This window comes from Bos taurus, chromosome 12 (genome assembly GCF_002263795.3).
Source record: "Bos taurus isolate L1 Dominette 01449 registration number 42190680 breed Hereford chromosome 12, ARS-UCD2.0, whole genome shotgun sequence".
Taxonomy (NCBI): domain Eukaryota; kingdom Metazoa; phylum Chordata; class Mammalia; order Artiodactyla; family Bovidae; genus Bos; species Bos taurus.
Genome location: NC_037339.1, coordinates 25,281,650 through 25,303,471, shown reverse-complemented (window position 1 = coordinate 25,303,471; position 21,822 = coordinate 25,281,650). Strand labels below are relative to the sequence as shown.

Below are 21,822 nucleotides of genomic sequence, written 5' to 3'. Positions count from 1 at the left end.
TCCCAACAGCAAGAGTCAAGCACACGTTTATAATAAAAAGCACAGAATCTTAGAAACTTCTAGTTTCTTTATCAAGTTTGCCAAATATCTACAAATTCCATCATCTTGCCATCCTCAAAGAAAAGTTATACATTTAACATGAAATGTAGGCTATGCCTAATTTTTAAACTGCTCAAAAATCTAGTAAAATTAATTTCCCTACATAGCACTCTACTAAAAGAGGGAACACGTAATTATTAAACAGAACAAAAACTGGTTATCATTTTCAGTATCAGAACTGAATATTTTCTTTAATAATAAAACTTATGCATAAGAACATTCAGTGAAATATAAAACAAACATTTTTTCCCCTTATTTCCAACAATCTTTTCTAATGCCCATAGGGAGAAGGAGATGGAAAACAAAGAAAAACCTGCTAATCTGTAATCTGTAACTAAAGATCCAGAAAGATGTTAGCTCTCATTTCACTCAAGGGAAGGTGAAATGCAAAAATAAACACATCAGTTTATTCATTAGTAGTCGAGTGAGGAGGTAAACACATCTCTCAAATTAAGGTATATTAGTGTGAATAATGAAGGAAGTGCTCTAAAATGCCAAATCTGGAAAAGATACCACCTAGAAATAAGTGATAGTAACTCACAGTGATACTAAAAATAAGAATCAAGTTGCAATATCTGTACTTAGCAACATCAATGCACTATGTGGATCTTCTTTATAATGTACTTTTTGCATAAATTGTGGATCTTCTTTATAATGTACTTTTTGCATAAACTGTGGAATATGTTTTGAGAAAAAAAGTGTCCAGGTCACCTAGGCCATTTGTTCTTAGAGCACCTTGGTTGGGGAGATCCAAGTATGTATGAAACTAAGTATTAATAAAAGCCTACGGCTAGCTAGCACTCTTGCTGCCTGTCTTTCTACCTGCAGAAGCTTTTAGCACATTTATCAGAAGCCATACAATGCAAACCCTTTTGATATCAGGTCTCTGGGTGTAGCTTTCAAGATCATTCTTTGTTCCATTCTTCCTGTATTGTCAAACGGCACCCAATAGGTGGTCTAGAGTGCATTTCAAATATGTGCTATTAATACGCCCAAAACTGTCGCTGCAAAGGTGAAAAAAAAAAAACACACATTAATTGAATACTGGCCTGTTCTTACTCATAATGACACAAATGTGTTTTCTATGTTCTCAAGCAATAGGAAATAATTTGTAAAACCATGAACTCTTTAGGTGAATATGCCTACAGGTTTTAAAATATGTATTATTCATAGTTACTAAATAATTCTCCAACAAAAACTACATACAGTTAAGTGTACGTCACAATTAAAAAAATAATGTTGCAATCCTTTTTTTTTTCTTTAATTTTCACTCTAGTTTTTGGACTGGTATACTAATGATTATTAGCGACAGTATTATATCTGTAGATACTTCATGTTTTAAAATGTCTTTCTAATACTCTTTACAATAGTTTTCTTATGAATGTTTTTTGGGAAAGTCACTATTATTCCCACTCTATAGATGTCATATGGAAATGGTGTCCCTACCTCAAATGACTGTCAGAGGTTCATCAGATAACCCACATTAATACGTACGGTATTTGACACATGACTTACTGAGTGCTCAAAACATATTAACTATTATTAATATGCAAAAGTATTGATAGTTATATTAAGGCTATGAGAGTCTATTTTAAGCAGGCAAGTCTGGTTTGGGTCTTTCTCTGGAATTGGACAATTCTTGCCCAAAATGAAGATACCACTGTTTATATATGCTGAACCATCTGCCTGGACTGCTTTTCCCTTCCTCACTCTCAATTCCTAACTGCTCTCCTGGGCTAATTCTCACTCTTCAGATCTCAGCGTAGACAGTACTTCCTCCAGTCTGTCCCTAACCTTGCCTGCATCTGTGTCACAATGCATACACTGGGGTCTCCCTCTTCATGCTCCAATGCACATCACCACCGTCTGCTTCCATGTTCGCACCCTATGAGACTCAGCTTCATGAACGCAGGGATCATGATCTATCTTTAGACACTCCATTCTCGGTGGTTAGCACAATGCTGGAACACAGTAGGTGCTCAGTAAATATCTGTGGTATGCAGACATCTGGGATGTGAAACCAGCCTGGTTGGCATTCCAAGAAAAGGTTTTCATAAAGTGTAAGTGACTAGGGCCTTAGAGATAAGGCAGAACCCAGCCATGGGGCCAGTGAAGGATGAGGCTGGTGGGGTGGGGAGCAGTGAGGAGGGATGCTAGAGATTAGGTTCCATTAGGTCACTTCCGGTGAGAGCAGCAGGGCCACGTCCAGACTGACTCTGGATATCTGGAGAGCCATTGTGCAGCACTGGGAACCAGTGCCTGGGCTGCCTCCCATGGTCCCAGTCCGAGAGATTTCTAACCCAGAGCATCAGCAACAAAACGCAGGTCAGGGGCCCCTATGGGCTGGAATGAAAGAGCCCAGTTTGACCCACAGACCCCAAGAGACTTACCAGACAGTTGGGGTGTGCTGTGCACACCTGGCCCAACACAGAATTGCAGTGCTGAGGAAGAAACTTGGACACTTTGGGTACAGCTGTTGGGAAACGCACTGAAGTGTTCTGATTTGTTACGGTAGCTGCGTCATAGGAAGGGACCACTTTAGAATAGTATCTGACAGCATGGAAGGAATTAAGAGACACAGCTGTGCTGGGGATTCGGGTTTTATATACATCACCGATAGCCTTCTCTGACGCAGAGCTGGACTGACCTTTAATAAAAAAGAGTATCCGTCAGTATATGCAAATTGGTAACTCTGAACTACTGTATTTGAAATAAATCACCCTCTATTTCCCCACGGTACAAACTTAAGATACTGCTACATTCAAATGCTGATGAAAAAACAAAGTGAACTTTTTGGTAGTGACATTTAGTGTAATACAAACACTATAAATTAGTGTTCAGTTGTCATTTAAAGACAGAGATTTTAGAGACGCATCAGCTCTCTCTGCCTGGGTATGTGTGTGTGTATCTTTCATCATAATAAGTGACCATTTCTATGAAGCAAAGAAGAATGTTGAAAAGAAAAACTCCACTCAGTCACAAATAGTTTGGTCACTGATTTTTCCATCAGTGAGTGGGTTATACTGTTATATCGCTCTATTCTGTACAGAAACTAGAAGGCAGAAAAAATGTTTAATATATAGTGAACGCTAACAATGTAGTCCCTATGCTGTGAATATTTATTTTCTTCTGGACACTAACAGAAATGAAAGTAAAGGAATATAATTTTATATCAACTTTAAATACAAACGGACCTGGAATATTTGTGAAAAAAAATCATTTCAGCAAAAGTATACATAAACTTATGGAAAAGGACAAGTAAAAACTTCTTAATGAAGTCTAAACACTAGGATCAGCACTTCTGGTTTATAGGTCAGATTTATCACAGAAAGCAGGGGATCATAGGTGGCCACTTAACTTCTCTAACCTTCAATTTACTGGCCTAAGTGGTGAAAGTGCAATTTGAAAGACTTAACTGATTCCAACTGTTCCATTCCTCTTTCAAAAACCATTTTGCAACATGCATGGCCAGCTACACATGTGCTCACATCCAGCCCAAGGAAAAGTCCAAAATATTAAAAAATCCATATAGAGGGATGTATTTTCTGAAATGTATGTATAAAATCACTTTCCCCACAAACCTGGAAACACTAAATGTGGCAGGAAAACTATTCTCTAAATCGTTGGATAAACTACTAAAACCATTAAACTGGTGATAAAGGCTGCATAATACAAAATCCAAGCATACAGGACACAATGTAGGTAAAAAAGGCAGAGACAAAACCAGAGGTCCGATACAGTCACTACTATGTCGTTGTTCAGTTGCCCCATCGTGTCCAACTCTTTGTGACCCCATGGACTGGCAGCAGGCCAGGCCTCCCTGTCCCTCTGCGTCTCGCAGAGTTTGCCCAAGTTCATGTCCATGGCATCAGTGATGCCATCCAGCCATCTCAGCCTCTGACGCCCTCTTCTCCTTCTGCCCTTGATCTTTCCCAGCATCAGGAACTTTTCCAATGAGACAGGTTTTTGCAACAGATGACCAAAATACTGGAGCTTCAGCTTCAGCATCAGTCCTTCCAATAAGTATTCAGGGTTGATTTCCCTTAAGACTGACTGGTTTGATCTCCTTGCTGTCCAGGGGACTTTCAGGAGTCTTCTCCAGTACCACAGTTCAAAGGCATCAATTTTTTGGCATGTTGCCTTCTTTATGGTCCAGCTCTCACAACCATACATGACCACTGGGAAGACCAATACTACAGAAGATTACTACTATAGTATTACTACCAAAAAAAAAAAAAAAAATATATATATATATATACACACACACACATACACATATATATAAAGACTTGAAAGAAATACATTAAAAAATGAAGTTATTATCTTAGCTGGGTTTTGTTCTTCAGTCGCTAAGTCATGTCCAACGCTTTGCAACCCCATGGACTGCAGTACACCAGGTTCCTCTGTCCTTCACTATCTCCTGGAGTTTGGTCAAACTCACGTCCATTGAGTTGGTGATGCTATCTAACCATCTTGTCCTCTGTCGCCTCCTTCTCCTCTTGCTGTCAATCTTTCCCAGTATCAGGGTCTTTTCCAATCAGTTGGCTCCTCCCATCAGGTGGCCAAAATATTGGAGCTTCAGCATTAATCCTTACAATGAATATTCTGGGTTGATTTCCTTTAGGATTGACTGGTTTGATCTCCTTGCAGTCCAAGGGACACTCAAGAGTCTTCTCTAGCACCACAGTTTGAAGGCATCGATTCTTCGGTTCTTAGCCTTCTTTATGGTCCCACTCTCACATCTGTACATGACTACTACTAGCGGGTTTTTTGTAAAGCACTAATACTGCTTTCAAATGGAAAAATGTTATAAATAAAGTCAGAATGAGGGGTTTGGTTCAATGACCTTCAAGGTCTCCTCCAGCCTGAACCTGACGTAAGCCTATGGTCCTAGTGGATTTGTTTCTTCTTAGACCAGTCACTTTAGGTGATACAAAACCAAGAGATCCGGGGCACAGAAAGGCCTGAATGCACTAGCATGAGGAGAGTGTTTCAGAGATTCTGCAGGGTATGAAGAGTGAAAACACAGAAGTACTGTCTGTATAAGAAGTAACATTGATAGGCATGTGCCTGTGGCCTGGCATCTCTCTGATCTAATCTGGGCTGATTTAATCATTCTTTGTGACATTCAGCCAGAGCTACTCTAAGCAGTTTAACCATGGCTCATGGCTACTTTTTCCTTCTCTCCTTCCCTCCCCACTAAGTCAGGAAAAAAAGTCTAAAAGGACTAACAAACACCCTGAGGCTAATACATGAGCAAGGAAGGCTGTGTCCTATCTTGGGCCCCTTTCTCCTTTGACTTTTGACATCAATCCCAGTAATCCCATTTGTTCATGTGGTCTCCATTATGTCCCCACAATATGCACACAACCTCAATGACAGTGTCACATCTTTGCTATCACTACTAGTATTCGCTGAAAACTCAGATGACAGCTAGCATTTTAAAGCAATGAAACTTTTTAAAATTAAGGCATGCATATGACTTTTTTAGACATATGCTATCATGTACGTAACAGACTATGGTATGGTGTAAACGTAATTTTTATATGCACTGAGAAATCAAACAACGTGTGACTCTACTGCGAAGCTCATTTTATTGCAGTGGCCTGGAAGAGAACTCACAATATATCCGTGGTCTGCCTATACACTGTTAGCACTGAATTAACATGAATACTTCCCTCGCTTTAGATCCTACTCACATAATACACACAGTCACCAGTGTGCTCGTCATCTGTGAGCAAGATGAACTTTCTGGTGATGACAGTCAATTTTCAGCCCACCCTCAGGGATAACACTATTCAAATGTCTGTGGCCAGCTGTGTCCTTCCAGCAGACAGCACCAGAGGACCCAGGGTGCAATGTTCCAGCTACGGCTCATCCCTTGGTTATGGCAGTGGCTGCACAGGAGCCCCGGCTGAGTGGAACATGCACCAAAGCAGCGGGCAGAGCTCACCTCTCACAGCTTCATCCAAGGCATCCTCGGAGGCAGGAGCAGAGCACACACTCAAGCGCTCATTAGTCAGGACTCTGATGCCTGGCGCAGGTGAGTGAGTGCTTCTCAGCACACTGTTTTCCCTTAGAAGACAAAAAACATTCCTTAGGCATTTCTCAAAGAGGAGGATATGAGCATTGTGGAGTTGAACTGCTCTTCTGTCATTCGAGTTCTAAAAGGCACAGAGATAAACTCTGTATTAAATATTAGAGCAAAGCATAGACTAGGACTCAGGATGGTTATTTAGGACATGAAGGAAAGGTTTACTTTTCCTTGTTAAGAGTTCTTCTTAGTTTACATATTCTAATCAATTTAAATAAGGAAGCATTCATTTGGCACACCACCTTTTACACTAGAAATTTCTTTAAGGACTCCTAACTGAAAAAAATGAGGCTGGATTGCCCTGGTCACAGAGGAATGCTAGAATCCATCATGCCACGAATATACTGTCAGTCACCACAGGCACTACTTGTGAAGGCTGGTTTAGAGAAACAACAAAAGAAGTTAAGAGTGAGTCAAGTCATGAAGGGATCCCAGGCCTGAGACTATTATATATTTTATCCACTATAATTCAATGATGCACATGAGCAGTGGGAAAAGTTCACTGATTCTTTGTAGATGCCCGAGTTCTCAGTACGGATGGGTTCAGTGCCTGTGTTATTTCTAGCATTAATATCAGAGAAAAATAACAAGGCGACTTTGGATTCACAAGATTCAGATTGTCATACCTTTGTGCCATGATCATGCCTGGGACGGATAGCTGGATAGGCATTTGTTGTTTCTTACAAAATCTCCTATTGCTTTGAAGTACTTCTGTAATCTAAGAAACAGACAGACAGAGACCTACTTTATCAATAGATAGCTATAGATGTTTTTCAAAATATACAAACAGACATACATTTCCAATTATAAAACAGAAAGAAAGGAAACTGCAGCATTAAACCATTGTCTACGAGGATAAAAGTCAAGGGCTTGAGAGTTGCATACCTGGCCCATGATGGCTGGAGGGATTTTCTCCCGGACAAACTTCACATAATCAACTGTGGCCTCGAGGACGGAAGCCGCATCATTCTTTCTCCCCTTCATATACGGCAGCAGGGTGCGCAGCTGCTCACAGCAATACTTGATTCGTTCTCTGAGCAGAGAAGTGCCACAAGTAAGGAATAATTAGTCTACTTTCTTCCTGTCACAAGGACAGTCTTCCTCCTGGGTCTGTTTATAAAGGAACCGGCCCCTCCCTTTCTGGTGTCCGATTCAGAGACAGACCATGTCCCCACAAGCCAGCAGCCTCCACGGCCCCTGGAATCCCAGCTTCCTGGGGCACTGGCTCACATGCTGCCAAGTACAGTGTTTGTGCGGATGGCAACCCAGCTCACTCATCCCTGTGGGTGTGCAGGATGCCTGGACACAGAGGACACCGGGGAACACCCACTCTGCCTATGGAAACCCATAGGCGACGCAACCCTCAGAGGAGAGAATCACACACCACATAGGTAAATCCTTTTGTGACCCACAAGAGAGACAACTAGAAGACAAAGTCCATGGGATAGTCCCATCACTCTGATCTGGACCACATTTCCAACAACACACAACTAACATCTTGAAATACATAGGCTTTAACTGTGTTCTGAAAAGAAAATCAAAAGCCTGCTTCCTTTACACAAGGTGGGCACATGAGCAAAACAAATAAACCGATATGCAAATGAGAACGACGTCCAGGCTCATACCAGAAAGAAACCAACCTAAGTATTTCATAGTTCTGAAGGGAAATACATAGGAAATGTAATACCAAATTGAGCGAAGCCTTTGGAACCTTCAGTTATCCATGTTTTCATTTAACAAACATTCTTAAGCATGTTTTGTGCTGAATACTGCCATACTGACATAAATGGGATCAAAGGGTGGCTTTGCCAATTCTAGCTGGGATCTTAGGCAAGTTACTAAACCTTTCTGAACCTCAGAATGACAAAAATAAATGGATTAAAAAATCCACTTTGACATACAGCCAGTGAATAACTCAAATATTCCAGACCAGTGGGTGGTATTTTAATTGGGCTTTAAGCTTTGGGGGTTCCGTGGAAATGTATCAGGACAATTCTGTAAAAGGGTTGGAAGTGTCAACAATTTGACACATGGATGAAGGGCTTTGAAACTTCATACACCCATCCATAGGGTACTTTCACTTATAAGGATCACAAACACAGAATAAACTTTATGTAGAATGATATCCATTATGGTAGCCTTTCAGTAAAATGACTTCCCTGTGGCTCAGATGGTAAAGCATCTGCCTCCAATGCAGGAGACCTAGGTTCAATCCCAGGGTCAGGAAGATCTCCTGGAGAAGGAAATGGCAACCCACTCCAGTATTTTTGCCTGGAAAATCCCATGGACGGAGGAGCCTGGTAGGGCTACAGTCCATGGGGTCGCAAAGAGTTGGACACGACTGAGCGACTTTCCTTTTCAGTAAAATAGGAAAACCAATCTAAAGACACAAAATAAGTGGATGCTTAAGTAAGCTAGAGGATACTAATTCAGCAGAATATTATCTGGACATGGAAAGGATATAAAGCTTACTGGGGAAAAATAGGGCATTTCTATAGGATATAAGTAGAAGATAGCATAACAAATATGATTACAGCCATTAAGGCCAAAAGAGATAATAGTGTCAATTAGTCATTATTTCTAGATAGCTGGACTATAGAACAAATTATTTCTTCCTTTTATTTTCTACATTTTCCAAGTATCTGTGAGGTACATATCACTTTTATAGTGAAAAATCATATTAAACATTTCTTCCATTAGGAAAATGTTCAAACATACAGGGAAACTGAGAGAATTAAAAATTCTTATTCCTTAAAAGCTGAAAGAATTAAGAATTTGTACAGGGAGCACTTAAATATCTATAACCTGGAATCCACAGTGAACAGTTACTGTCCATGCTTTGTCATATATGAATCATCCCACTGGTCAGACATCAATCCATTTCATTACACTAAAGTATTCCAAAGTAAATTACAGACTTCAGTACACTAAACCCCTAAACATATGATGAGCTACAGTTAAAATTATTTTATTTTCAGGTAAAAGTTACATAAAATAAAATGCATCAATCTTAAGAGTGCCATTCTATGAGTTTTGATAATGCACAAAGCTGTGTGACTCAAACCACCTCATTAACATTCTCATGACTCGGGAAAGTTCCTTCTGTCCCTTCTTAGTCTCATCCCCCGTAAAAGGCAACCACATTTCTGATATTTTTCCCTCTCACATTAATTTTTGCCTCTCTTTTAACTTCACATGTGTCTTTTTATGTAAGGTTTCTCTCACTTACATAATGTTTTTGAGATTTATCCAAGATAATCTGTTATGTCAGTAATTTGTTGCTTTTTATTAATAGCATTCCAAAGTATAAATATGCCACAATTTATTTATTCAGGTTCTTATTAATCAGCACTCCCACTATTTCCAATATTTGATCATTAGGAATAAACTTACTAGGTCTTCTATACATCTTTTTGTGAATGCACATTTTTATTTCTCTTAGTAAATGTACAGAAATTGAATCAATGGGCTATTTTATAAATTTAGAAAAAACTGGCAGAACTTTCCCCCAAATTCTACCATTTTACACTCCTACCATCAGTGTATGAGAATCCCTGTTGTTCTAAATCTATGACAACATTTAACATTGTCAGTTTTACTTTTAAAATATTGGACTTTCTGAGGTATATGTGGTAGTATCTCATGCTTTATAATGTGCATTTCCATGATGACAAATTACATTCAGCATTTTTTCCCGCTGCTTATTAGGCACTTTATCTTCCTTTGTGAAGTGTCTGTTCAAAACTTTACCTATGCAGGTCTTTTTATTATTGAACTTTAGGAGTTCTCCATATATTCTAGTGTCAGTATTTTATCAATATATTTGTTTTGCAAATCTTTTCTCCCTGTCTGTAGTCTGCCTATTTATTTTCTGAGTGGGGTCTTACGAAATCAAAAGTTGTAAATTTTGAGGAGTCCTAATTCATCTACTGTTTCTTTTGTGGTTATTGCTTTCTGTGTCATAAAGAACAATCATCTACCCTCAGCTAGTGAAAACATTAACCTTTATTTTCTTCTAGAACTGTAGCTTTCAGTTCATTACCTATGAGCCACATGAATCTATTTAAATATAAATTCATAAAAAATTAATAAAAATTTGAATTCATTTCCTAAGTTGCAATACCCATATTTCAAATAGTCAATAATATGACTTGCAGCTACCTTCCTGGACAGCAGATACAGGCCATTTCTAACACTGCAGAAAGTTCTACTGAACAGCCCTATTCTAGAAGCTTTACAGCTTTAGCTTTATATAGTAGCCCTGTCTATATTCCATGCTGAATTAATTTTCACATGATATGAGTAAACGGTCAAGTTTCATCATTTGTTTCATATGGATGTCCAGTTGTTCCAGCACCATTTACAGAAAAGACATTTGTTCCCCAAGTTGTTTGCTCTGGTGATTTGCTGAAAACCAAAAGACCAAAATATGTGGGTCTAATACTGGGCTATTGTGTTATATTATCTACCAGTCCACCTTCATTTTAGCAAAATAACTGATAAATGTAGCTGTATACTATATCTTAAAGCCAGGTAGCTTACACACTCCAGTTTTGTTAGATGTTTTCAAGATTGCTTTATTCTAAGGCCTTTTATATTCAGAGCCCTTTCCATACAGTTTTGAATTAGATTTCAACTTTTTCCAAAAAGAAAACAAAAATCTACTCAAATTATCTAGATTTGAATTGTATTTCAGTTTAGTGAGGACTGATGTCTTAATAACATAAATAGTTTAATTCATAATTATATATAATGCATGATTTAGGTTGTTTATCACAGCAATATCTTGAGTGACCACTGTACAGATATTACATGTCTTTTATGCATTTTTGTTCCTAAATGTTTTTGTTAGAAGTCTGTCTGAGCACTAGGCTAAGACCTCCTTGAAGGCAACAATTTATTTCTTATCTCAATTCCCCAATCATATTCTGGCACATTACACTCACACCTACTTGCTGAATGGCTAAATGAGTAGAATGAGTGAGGAGCATATACTCAGTTGCCAGATAAACTAGTTTCACAGTGACGACTTTGTTTTTGGCCATGCTGCACCTTTGTTGCTGCCTGCAGGCTTTTCTCTAGTTGCAGCAAGTAGGGGCTACTCTCTAGTTTCTGGTGCCTGGGCTTCTCATTGCCGGGCTTCTCTTGTTATGGAGCATGGGCTCTAGGCATGCGGGCTTCAGTAGTTGTGGTGTGTGGATTTAGTCACTCTGAAGCATGTAGAATCTTCCCGGACTGGGATCGAACCCATGTACACTGCATTGGCAGGCGGATTGTTAATCACTGGACCATAAGAGAAGTCTTCACACTAACTTTTAACAATGCTATAAAAAACTATGCAATTCATGAAAGTAATTTCTTCCTACAAAAGAATAATGCTAAAAAAAAGGGGGGGGGGGGCCTGTATCAAAATTTACCTTCTCAGCTTTTCCTTGTTTGAATGAAGAAGAGAAATCTTTTTTCTTTTCTCAAAATTTGACAATGGAGCCTTTAAATCAAATCCAATGTCGTTTCTTACAGATTCAGAGCTAGAAACAAGAGAAAAATTGTACCATGTATTTAAAAGGAAAATTATGAGGCAATTGTAAAATAATCACCAATACACTAGTCAAAGGACGCTTCTCTAAATCCCTAGCTTTATACAAAGCTGCAGTAATTATCAAAGTATTTTACCTTATCTAACTGGTACAGAATATTTTATTTCAGAAGAATTTATTATTAAGATTATCATAAATTCAATCCAAAAGTCTAAAAGATACCAATAAATAACAGACACAAACAGTACTAAAATATTCTAACCTCACTGATTATGAGTATTCCAAATTACATGACTGTATCTAACGGTGCATTGCAGGAAGACAGCACAGAGGAGCGGAAGGCCAAGATACACTATTCCAGCTTGATCAGCAACTGGTGCAGTTTCCCTCCATGTAAAACTGCGTCATTTAATGGATATTTTCTGGCTCTACTATTTTTCTAGATTTGATTTTAATTGATTAAAAAATATACATTTCCCTAAGAAACTTACAAATTAATATTATCTTTTTCATTTGAAGATAAATAAATGACTTTCAAATGACTTCATTTGAAAATTTACTTTTATTTATATTAGTAGGCTTGTGAGGAAAAACAAAGGTACAAGATGAGGAGGGCTCAAAAAGCAGTTTTAAGTAACACAAGCCTTCCAAAACCCTTCCCAACCTCAACTCCCAGAAAAAAGTTTAACACAGAAAATTTCTTTGAGGTTAAAATCTTAAGTAAGATAAAGAAAGCTGTTGTTAACTCTGCACTACTGAAGTAAGTGTGTCCCTGGTTTAACCACACTTACTGGTTGCCAAGTCTCCTCCTTGTACAAAATAGTAGATGGTCAATTCTACAAATTCTGGAAGTGACTCAAAATTCTTACTGCCATCACCCAAATCCTCAGCACTCCTGTCCATTCTTTATAGTCAAATGCTCTACTTAAAAGCCTTGGAAATCAGCTTCAAGTGAAACAAAGAAATTGATGAATATAGAATTTTTACAAGCATTCAATGTTAGAACTGAAAGGGTTTTAAATGGCCCTCAGTTCAATGACCTATCCTCTGCAGGTTTGACAGACAGAGAGACTGTCTTTAAAGGGTCATTTTCAATAAACAGGGTGATAGCTCAGGAAAAGACATTGGGGATAAGCTTAGCAGCAGATGGATAACAGCTCAGGATTCCATTGTTTTAAAAGTCTGGACATCACTGCTTTTATTTAACCCAGTCTCTAGTTGAACGTGTCCAGTGATGGGAGTGGGTAGTCTATCCCTTCTCCAGTGGATCTTTCCAACCCAGGATCTCCTACATTGCAGGCAGATTCTTTACCAACTGAGCTATCAGAGAAGCCCATGGGTAATTTACTACCTGACAATTCAACCTGCTCCCCTGCGGTTGTGGAATGCTTCCTTATACTGAGATGGATACTTTTTTAACATGTACCCTCAGTGCCAGCTCAGGATTCTGAAATACAGAACAAGCTGTATCCTTCTTCCACAAAACAGATACTTTCTTTTGCATCACCCCCAGCACTGGAGCTGCTGTTCCACAATCAACAAGTCCTCCAGAAACGTTTTTTAATGAAACGTACACAGTAAAAATTGCTATTAGGAAAAAGTGAAGAAAAAAGAAAACTAACCAAGCAAATCCATCAGTAGAAAAACATCCCAGGTGTTCACTGCAGGACTTCTGCAGAGGCAACTCAGGTTCTTCAGGCTTCACAGAAATTTCATTCTTAACTGCAAATTTTAAAAAAAGGAACCATTTTAATTATAAAATCACTGGTGGGGATGATGTTAATCACACATGCAAGCTCTAATCAAAAACAGTTGTCATGTTTCACTCAATAGATTTTACAAAGCAGTGCTTTTACAATAAAAAATAATTTATAGATTTCAGCCTGTTAAGCATGGAACAACTCAGATGAGAAAGCAAAATTACAACACTACATACAATTTACTCCACAGCAGCCTCCTTTAACCAGATTCTACTAATTAGTGATAGGTGTGTTTAAAATGCATTCAACTGAGCTTATTTATTATTTACAGGTAAATGTCAGAGGCAGAAAATGCCTGTGAGTCTTCAGTAAGCAGCTGCATTGTCAAAATAAAGCATCTGATGGTTGTTTTGTTTTTTGGTTTGGGGGTTATTCTTTTTTTGCTGCCTTGCAGCTGCTCATCCTCAGAGCAGAGATGAGATGACTGGTGAGATGTGGTTATGACCAATAGGAATGTGCTAGACAAGTGGAGATAAGCAGCTGTTCTATTTCTAATAAGAACCAAAACAAGAAGAGACTACCAAAGGACCCTGGTCCAGAAGGATTACCATTTCTCTCCCAGGAAGAACTCTGACACTTGCAGTGGCTGGAAGCTGTTAGACTGTTACAAAACAGACTCAATCATCTTCCCTCCATAATGAAGAACATTTAAAAAAAATGAGAGGTGTACTGAATCTTGTATTATCTGGAGTATGAGCTTATCCATCACGATCCCAAAAGTGTCTTCCAGGTCCATTTGAAGAAAAATATCTTAATTTAAATAGATTCCTGCTTGTAACCCAGGCTTTGAAAAACCATAAATAGTCACTGATCAACAATGATTCCTGTAGAATTTAATTTCAGAAATTGGAGTCTGCCCTTTTACAAGCCATATTAAAACTAATTTAATTATCTTAAGTGTTCAGATGCTGGCAATACACAAAATACAGTATAGATGAATTTAGAAATGTAAGGTCTCATTGAAGCACTGACACCAATTATCTGTATGCTGCTGCTGCTAAGTTGCTTCAGTCGTGTCCAACTCTGTGCGATCCCATAGAGGGCAGCCTACCAGGCTCCGCCATCCCTGGGATTCTCCCGGCAAGAACACTGGAGTGGGTTGCCATTTCCTTCTCCAATGCGTGAAAGTGAAAAGTGAAAATGAAGTCACTCAGTCATGTCCAACTCTTAGCGACCCCATGGACTGCAGCCCACCAGGCTCCTCCGTCCATGGGATTTTCCAGGCAAGAGTATATAAAAATCTAAAAAAACAAAAAAACCAAAAAAAAAAAAACAAAAAGGAAGTAACACACAATAAAAATCTAAAACAGAAAGCATAACCACTCTATTAACTTAAAGAAGTAAAATAATGTATATAAAAGTGTTTACCAAAGCACAAGACTCAAGGTTAACGGCTTTTACATAATCATACAATGACAAAGCATGAATAAGTCCATTTAAATGACTAAGGAATGATGATAGCAGCTACTAAACAAACGACAAACAAAAAAAATACCCTGCGCTTAACTACAACATTGCATTTGTCCTTATGCAACACATTTTAAACCTTTGAAGACAAACTTTCTCCACAGGTAGAGAACATATGTTTCCCTTTATTTTATTCACACTGTTTTCTTCAGCTCTGTTCAGTTTAGTTCAGTGGTATCTGACTCTTTGCGAGCCCATGGACTGCAGCACACCAGGCTTCCTTGTCCATTACCAACTCCCAGACCTTGCTTAAACTCATGTCCATTGAGTCAGTAATGCCATCCAACCATTTCATCCTCTGTCATTCCCTTCTCCTCCTGCCTTCAATCTTTCTCAGCATCAGGGTCTTTTCTAGTGAGTCAGTTCTTCACATCAGGTAGCCAAAGTACTGGAGCTTCAGGTTCAGCATCAGTCCTTCCAATGAATACTCAGGACTAATTCCCCTTAGGATTGACTAGTTGGATCTCCTTGCAGTCCAAGGGACTCTCAAGAGTCTTCTCCAACACCACCATTTAAAACCATCAGTTCTTTGGTGCTGAGCCTTTTTTATGGTCTAACTCTCACATTCATACATGACTACTGGAAAAACCATAACTTTGACCAGATGGACCTTTGTTGGCAAAGTAATGTCTCTGCTTTTCAATATGTTATCTAGGGTTGGTCATAGCTTTTCTTCCAAGGAGCAAGTGTCTTAATTTCATAGCTGCAGTCACTATCTGCAGTGATTTTGGAGCCCCAAAATATAAAGTCTCTGTTTCCATTGCTTCCCCATCTATCTGCCATAAAGTGATGGCACCGGATGCCATGGTCTTCGTTTTTTCAATGTTGAGTTTTAAGCCAACTTTTTCCACTCTCCTCTCTCACTTTCATCAAGAGGCTCTTTAGTTCTTCTTTGCTTTCTGCCATAAGAGTGGTGTCACCTGCATATCTGAGATTATTGATATTTCTCCCGGCAATCTTGATTCCAGCTTGTGCTTCATCCAGCCCAACATTTCTTATGATGTACTCTACATAGAAGTTAAAGGAGCAGGGTGACAATATACAGCCTTGATGTACTCCTTTCCCAATTTGGAACCAGTCTGTTGTTCCATGTCTGGTTCTAACTGTTGCTTCTTGACCTGCATACAGATTTCTCAGAAGGCAGGTCAGGTGGTCGGGTATTCCCATCTCTTGAAGAATTTTCCACAGTTTGTTGTGATCCACACAGTCAAAGGTTTTGGCGTAGTCAATGAAGCAGAAGTAGATGTTTTTCTGGAATTGTCTTGCTTTTTCTATGATCCAGCAGATGCTGGGAATTTGATCTCTGGTTCCTCTGCCTTGTCTAAAACAAGCTTGAACATCTGGAAGTTCTTGGTTCACATACTATTGAAGCCTGGCTTAGGGAATTTTGAGCATTACTTTGCTAGCGTGTGAGATGAGGGCAATTGTGTGGTAGTTTGAATATTTTTTGGCATTGCCCTTCTTTGGGACTGGAATGAAAACTGACCTTTTCCTATCCTGTGGCCACTGCCGAGTTTTCCAAATCTGCTGTCATATTGAGTGCAGCACTTTCACAGCATCATCTTTTAGGATATGATATAGCTCAGCTGGAATTTTATCACCTCCACTAGCTTTGTTCATAGTGATGATTCCTAAGGCCCACTTGACTTTGCATTCCAGGATGTCTGGCTCTAGGTGAGTGATCACACCATTGTGGTTATCTGGGTCATGAAGGTCTTTTTTGTATAGTTTTCTGTGTATTCTTGCCATTTCTTCTTAACATCTTCTGCTTCTGTTAAGTCCACACCATTTCTGTCCTTTACTGAGCCCTTCTTTGCATGAAATGTTCCCTTGTCATCTCTAATTTTCTTGAAGAGATCTCTAGTCTTTCCCATTCTATTGTTTTCTTCTATTTCTTCACATTGATCACTTAGGAAGGCTTTCTTATCTCTCCTTGCTATTCTTTGGAACTCTGCATTCAGATGGGTGTATCTTTCCTTTCCTCCTTTGCCTTTCACTTCTTTTTTCAGCTATTTGTAAGGCCTCCTCAGACAACCATTTTGCCTTTTTGCATTTCTTTTTCTTAGGGATGATCTTGATCACTGCCTCCTGTACAATGTTACCAACCTCCATCTGTAGTTCTTTAGGCACTCTGTTTATCAGATCTAATACCTTGAATCTATTTGTCACTTCCACTGTATAATTGTAAGGGATTTGATTTGGATCATACCTGAATGGTCTAGTAGTTTTCCCTACTTTCTTCAGTTTAAGTCTGAACTTTGCAATAAGAGTTTATGATCTGAGCCACAGTCAGCTCCTGGTCTTATTTTTGCTGACTGTATAGAGCTTCTTCATCTTCAGCTGCAAAGGATATAATCAATCTGATTTTGGTATTTACCATCTGTGATACCCACGTGTAGTGTTGTCTCTTGTGTGTTGTTTTCTTCAGACTATGATAAACAAGGATTATATGTCCTTATACTATAGAGAATGCAGTTAATCTTCAACATATAAAATGCATCAGTGGAAAACCAAATGTATAAAAACAGTTCTCACAGAATTTTAATTACAATTTTTCAAACCTTTGGAAACTCGTTTTGCACTCACCAGTATGTGCGAAATATGTTTTCCAGTATTTCAACACAACACTCATTTTTTCCGTTGTTAGTGGTTCGGTTAAAGCAATATCAGCTCCGTGCTCTGAAACACAACCTAAGAATCTTTGTATTAAATATTGACCTTATGATTTCTACTTGGAGAAAAAAACAAATAATATACCCAACAGGCACATACCTTTAAAATTCTCAGGGATTATAAAAACAAACAGCAAATGTGTATTTTTTTCCTCACCAAATCTGAAAGGGAAAAAAGAAGTTTAAAATGAAGCAAAATCAACATTAAAAAACTTGGGAGTCATACATTTAGCTTATTAGGAAGTAACTACACTAGGGTGATTTTATTTCATTAGAATTTAAAATGGTGATGTTAATATGGAAATTTACTGACAGCAGCATCTTAAATCAGTGAGGGAAAAGACTGCTGTTGTTCAGTTGCAAAGCCATTTCTGACTCTTTGCTACCCCATGGGCTGTAGCTCGCCAAGCTCCTCTGTCCATGGGATCTTCTAGGCAAGAATACTAGAGTGGGTTGCCATTTTCTTCTCCAAGGGATCTCTCTGACCCAGGGATCAAACCCGAGTCTCCTGCATCTCCTGTACTGCAGATGGATTGTTACCCCTCAGCCACCAGGGAAGCCCTAGGGATAAGAAGGATTTTTTTTTCAATTTACAAGAGAAGATGTTGTATTTTGATTTCACACAATTGTACAAAGAGGGTTCTGCAGTGTGTGGCTGAGGTGGGCAGTACAGTTACAGATTATTTGAAAAGTACAAAGGAAGGGGATATTCTGAAACTCATGCTTGCTCTGTTTAAAGTTTTATATATAATAGATGCTTTAGCTTCTCTGTTTCCTTTTAATGGGCAAGAAAATCCAAATTCTGAGTCATTAGGCAAAATGACTCTGAGCAGGAGTTCACTCTGTTAATAAGAATAGTCTTTTTACAGTTCATTTCTATAGCAACCACTAATGCCAGGCTGTTTAAAACTGGGCATGGGGTAAGTGAGAGAGAGGTGACTTTTTAAAAATAAACCTTTAACTTTAGAATAATTTTACATTTACAGAAAAAAAAAATGAAAACAGTAGATTTTCCATATACCCCAAACCCAATTTCCCATACTGCAAACACCTTACATTAGTTTAGCAAATTTCTTACAATTAATGAGCCAACATCGATACATTATTATTAATTTAAGCTCATTCTTTATTCCAATTTCCTTAGTTTTTCCTAATGTACTTATTTTTCCTGTGCCAGGACCCCATCCAGGATCCTGCACTACATTTAGTGATTAGGCTACTTAGGCTCCTCTGCACTGTGACATTTTTGCTGACTTTTGTTTTTGATGATCTGGATAGTTTTGGGAATACGGCTCAGGTATTTGAAAATACCACTCATGTATTAGGTAGAATGTACGATGGACCACTTTTATTCTCACTTAAAAAAAAAAAAAAAAGAGCCAAAACCGTATCCAGATTCTTGATCTAACTACAGGTTTACAAGACATTTAAAAAAAAAGAGGAATATTTTTTAAGATGCTATGGGGATGAAATCGGAATGTGGGAAATTTATAAGACAAATGGCCCCTTTATAAAACACATAAAGAGAAGATAAAAAGAAAAAAATCAAAAGGAAAGGAAAATTGAATCTTCATTTGTATAAAACTCACAGTTTAAAAAAGAAATCATAAGATAAACAAGAGAAATTTGAACACCAACTGGATTTTTGACAATACTAAGGAACTGTTATTAATTTTTTAGGTGTGATTATTGGTATTGCTTTTTAAAGATCCCTTATCTTAGGTACTTATTCAAGTTCTTATGGATAAAAGGAAATGATGTCTTAGATTTGCTTTAAAAGTATCCACCTTGCCTTTAAAATAACCTACCAGTGAGCAGGGATGGGGGGCTGGAAAAGGAGGTGTAAGAGAGGGTAGGTATGAAACAAGATTGGCTGTATATTGATAACTATTAATATTATGGGCACTTGGAAGTTCATTGTACTATACACTTGAAGATTTCCAACATGTTTTTTTTTTTTTTAATTGTGGCATTATTGTTAACTACACTTAGGAATTCAGTAAGGTGGAATTCTGATACTTTGGTGAATACTGAGTATTGGCATTAGCTAAAAGAGAATGATTTTCCAAGGAGAATAATACTGTGAACCTGACTTTAAAGAGAACAGCTAAAACTGTTGAAGACAAACTATTCTTAAATATGTAAAGCATCATTTATTAGTATATGGTCATATATATGGTTATTATTTACTCCTTAAAACAAGACCTGGAAGAACCCCCACTGAATAATATTTGGTCATCTTATATCTGCATTTGAAAGTAAACATACTCTATTCTACATTCCAAATTACATTACACACAGTATATAGATCTGAGCCATACATACTGAGAGCCTACTGTGTGCTAGATTCTGTGCTGACTCTGGGGGATACCATGAATAGACAGACAGACCAGTCCCTGTCCTCGTGGAGTCAACACTTTTTTGTGGAGGACAGACACTGAGCAAATGCCTGTAGTTGAGTAATTCAGTGGCAACTCTGTGCCCAGTGCTGCAAAGGAAAGCTGTGGGGTCTGAGGGGAGCATGGCCTGGGCACCAACCTGCTCTGCAGCTTCAGGCAGAGGTACCCCAACTGGCTAGGAGGAACCACATGAAAGGCAGGGGCTGTGGGAGGGTGGGAAGCAGACAAGCAGCAAAGTGCATTCTGGAAAGGGAACAGCAGATGCATAGGCCTGGGAGTGCAACAAGCAAGTGAATTCCAGAAAGTAAAAGAAGTCCAGGATGGCTCTAGTACAGAGCTTCTGAAGGACAAACACTTAAGACAAGACTAGACAGGCAGGCAGGGCTGGAGTCTGATTATAGTAGGCCTTTTAGGCCAAGTTAAAGATGCAGTATTTCATTAAAATGAGCAAAAAATAAAATAAGATGGACAATGGAAACTGTTAAGCTTGGGAGTAACATGATTATCTTTGCATTTCTGGGAGACCACTCTACCTACAATGGGGTGAACTGACAGAAGGTGGCACAGAATACATCTGAGAGACCGCAGTGTAAGCTATCCAGGCAAGAGTTGATAGAGAAATAATTATTGAGACATACTAAGAACTTTCTTTAAATGATTCAGAATATTTACTAAGTCAATTATGTCAAACAAGTAGGATATTGTTAAAACGTGACAATCACCAGACAGATCTATTCAGGGTTGATTCTTTGCTATGAATTCTGAAAGAGAATGTGGGCTGAAAGAGAAGAGAGGAAAGAAAGGAAAGAAGAGAGGAAATCTCATATGGTTTCTATGAAGGAAATGAAAAGCTCAGGAAGTTGTTCTACTATCAAAACAGGCAAGTGTGGGAGGGACGGTAGAATCTGACCACAGACTGACATGACACTAAGAAAGGCCCATTAGCACACGGTGTGCTGTGGACAGCGGGGAGCGGTGTGGACAATGGGTGTAAGGAGGAGAGAATAACCCCTGCCATGATGTAAGCTTTTCATATCTATTTTGTAAGTGATGAAAAAGTGTAGAGTATACCAGGGGTATAGATAACAGGATGAGGTGGGAGGCACAAACGGACTGAACAGATAGAAACTTAGTGGGTAGTTTAGTCCAACTTTTGAAATAAAAAATACTTTCAAGATTCAGGAAAAAATACATCATAGTAAGTTAAAATATTCTAGAATTAGAGAAGTTTTAAAAAACAGATTCTCTCCTTTTAGAAATAATCCTGTTTCTACTTTTCAACTGATTTTACTGACCAGAAAACAGGTCAGATTTGGATATATGGATTTTTATACCCTGATGAATTTCAAGCTTTACAGATGGAGTTGGAATTCCTGGATTTTTGTCAAGAGAACAGAATCAATTACCAACCCAAACACTTCCCCTGCCGGTGGAGCCCTAATTGTACAGGAACCCCAGCAATCAATAGAGTTCCCAGAATCCAACACTCTGGTCCACAGATCAGCTTCTCAATCACATTCTGTACAAATCAATAAGCTGAAAGAGTTTCTAGTATCCAGGGTCACCAAAAAAGGTCCTCTTTCCACTAAATGAATGTTCCTTAATGCAAAACTAGGCAACACCAAAATACAACAAAAATCTCCTTCCACCTCAACTGATACCACTTCTTTCACTTACCAAAGCCAAACTGCAGGTCCTGAGACCTTATGAACACTTTCTCAGTTGGGGTCTCCTGAGATTTTAAAAATCTCAGCTTGCTGGGGAATAATTTATTTCCCCTTGTTTCACTACATA

The 21,822-nt window shown here is 38.5% G+C and overlaps 1 protein-coding gene across 1 annotated transcript in view; it reads right to left on the bottom strand.

Annotated features, from left to right (window-relative positions):
* Positions 1 to 256: 256 nt before the first annotated feature.
* The window catches only part of SOHLH2 (spermatogenesis and oogenesis specific basic helix-loop-helix 2), a 40,743-nt gene continuing 19,177 nt past the window's right edge, over positions 257 to 21,822 (bottom strand). Inside the window, exons 3-11 of the mRNA XM_002691802.6 lie at positions 17,730 to 17,791; positions 17,544 to 17,648; positions 13,353 to 13,452; positions 11,611 to 11,721; positions 7,079 to 7,226; positions 6,820 to 6,911; positions 6,053 to 6,174; positions 2,490 to 2,746; positions 257 to 1,103 (exon numbers count right to left, since the gene is read on the bottom strand). Of these exons, the coding sequence (XP_002691848.1) occupies positions 1,083 to 1,103; positions 2,490 to 2,746; positions 6,053 to 6,174; positions 6,820 to 6,911; positions 7,079 to 7,226; positions 11,611 to 11,721; positions 13,353 to 13,452; positions 17,544 to 17,648; positions 17,730 to 17,791 (1,018 nt within the window). The 3' untranslated portion in view covers positions 257 to 1,082. The remainder of the gene's footprint in view (positions 1,104 to 2,489; positions 2,747 to 6,052; positions 6,175 to 6,819; positions 6,912 to 7,078; positions 7,227 to 11,610; positions 11,722 to 13,352; positions 13,453 to 17,543; positions 17,649 to 17,729; positions 17,792 to 21,822) is intronic.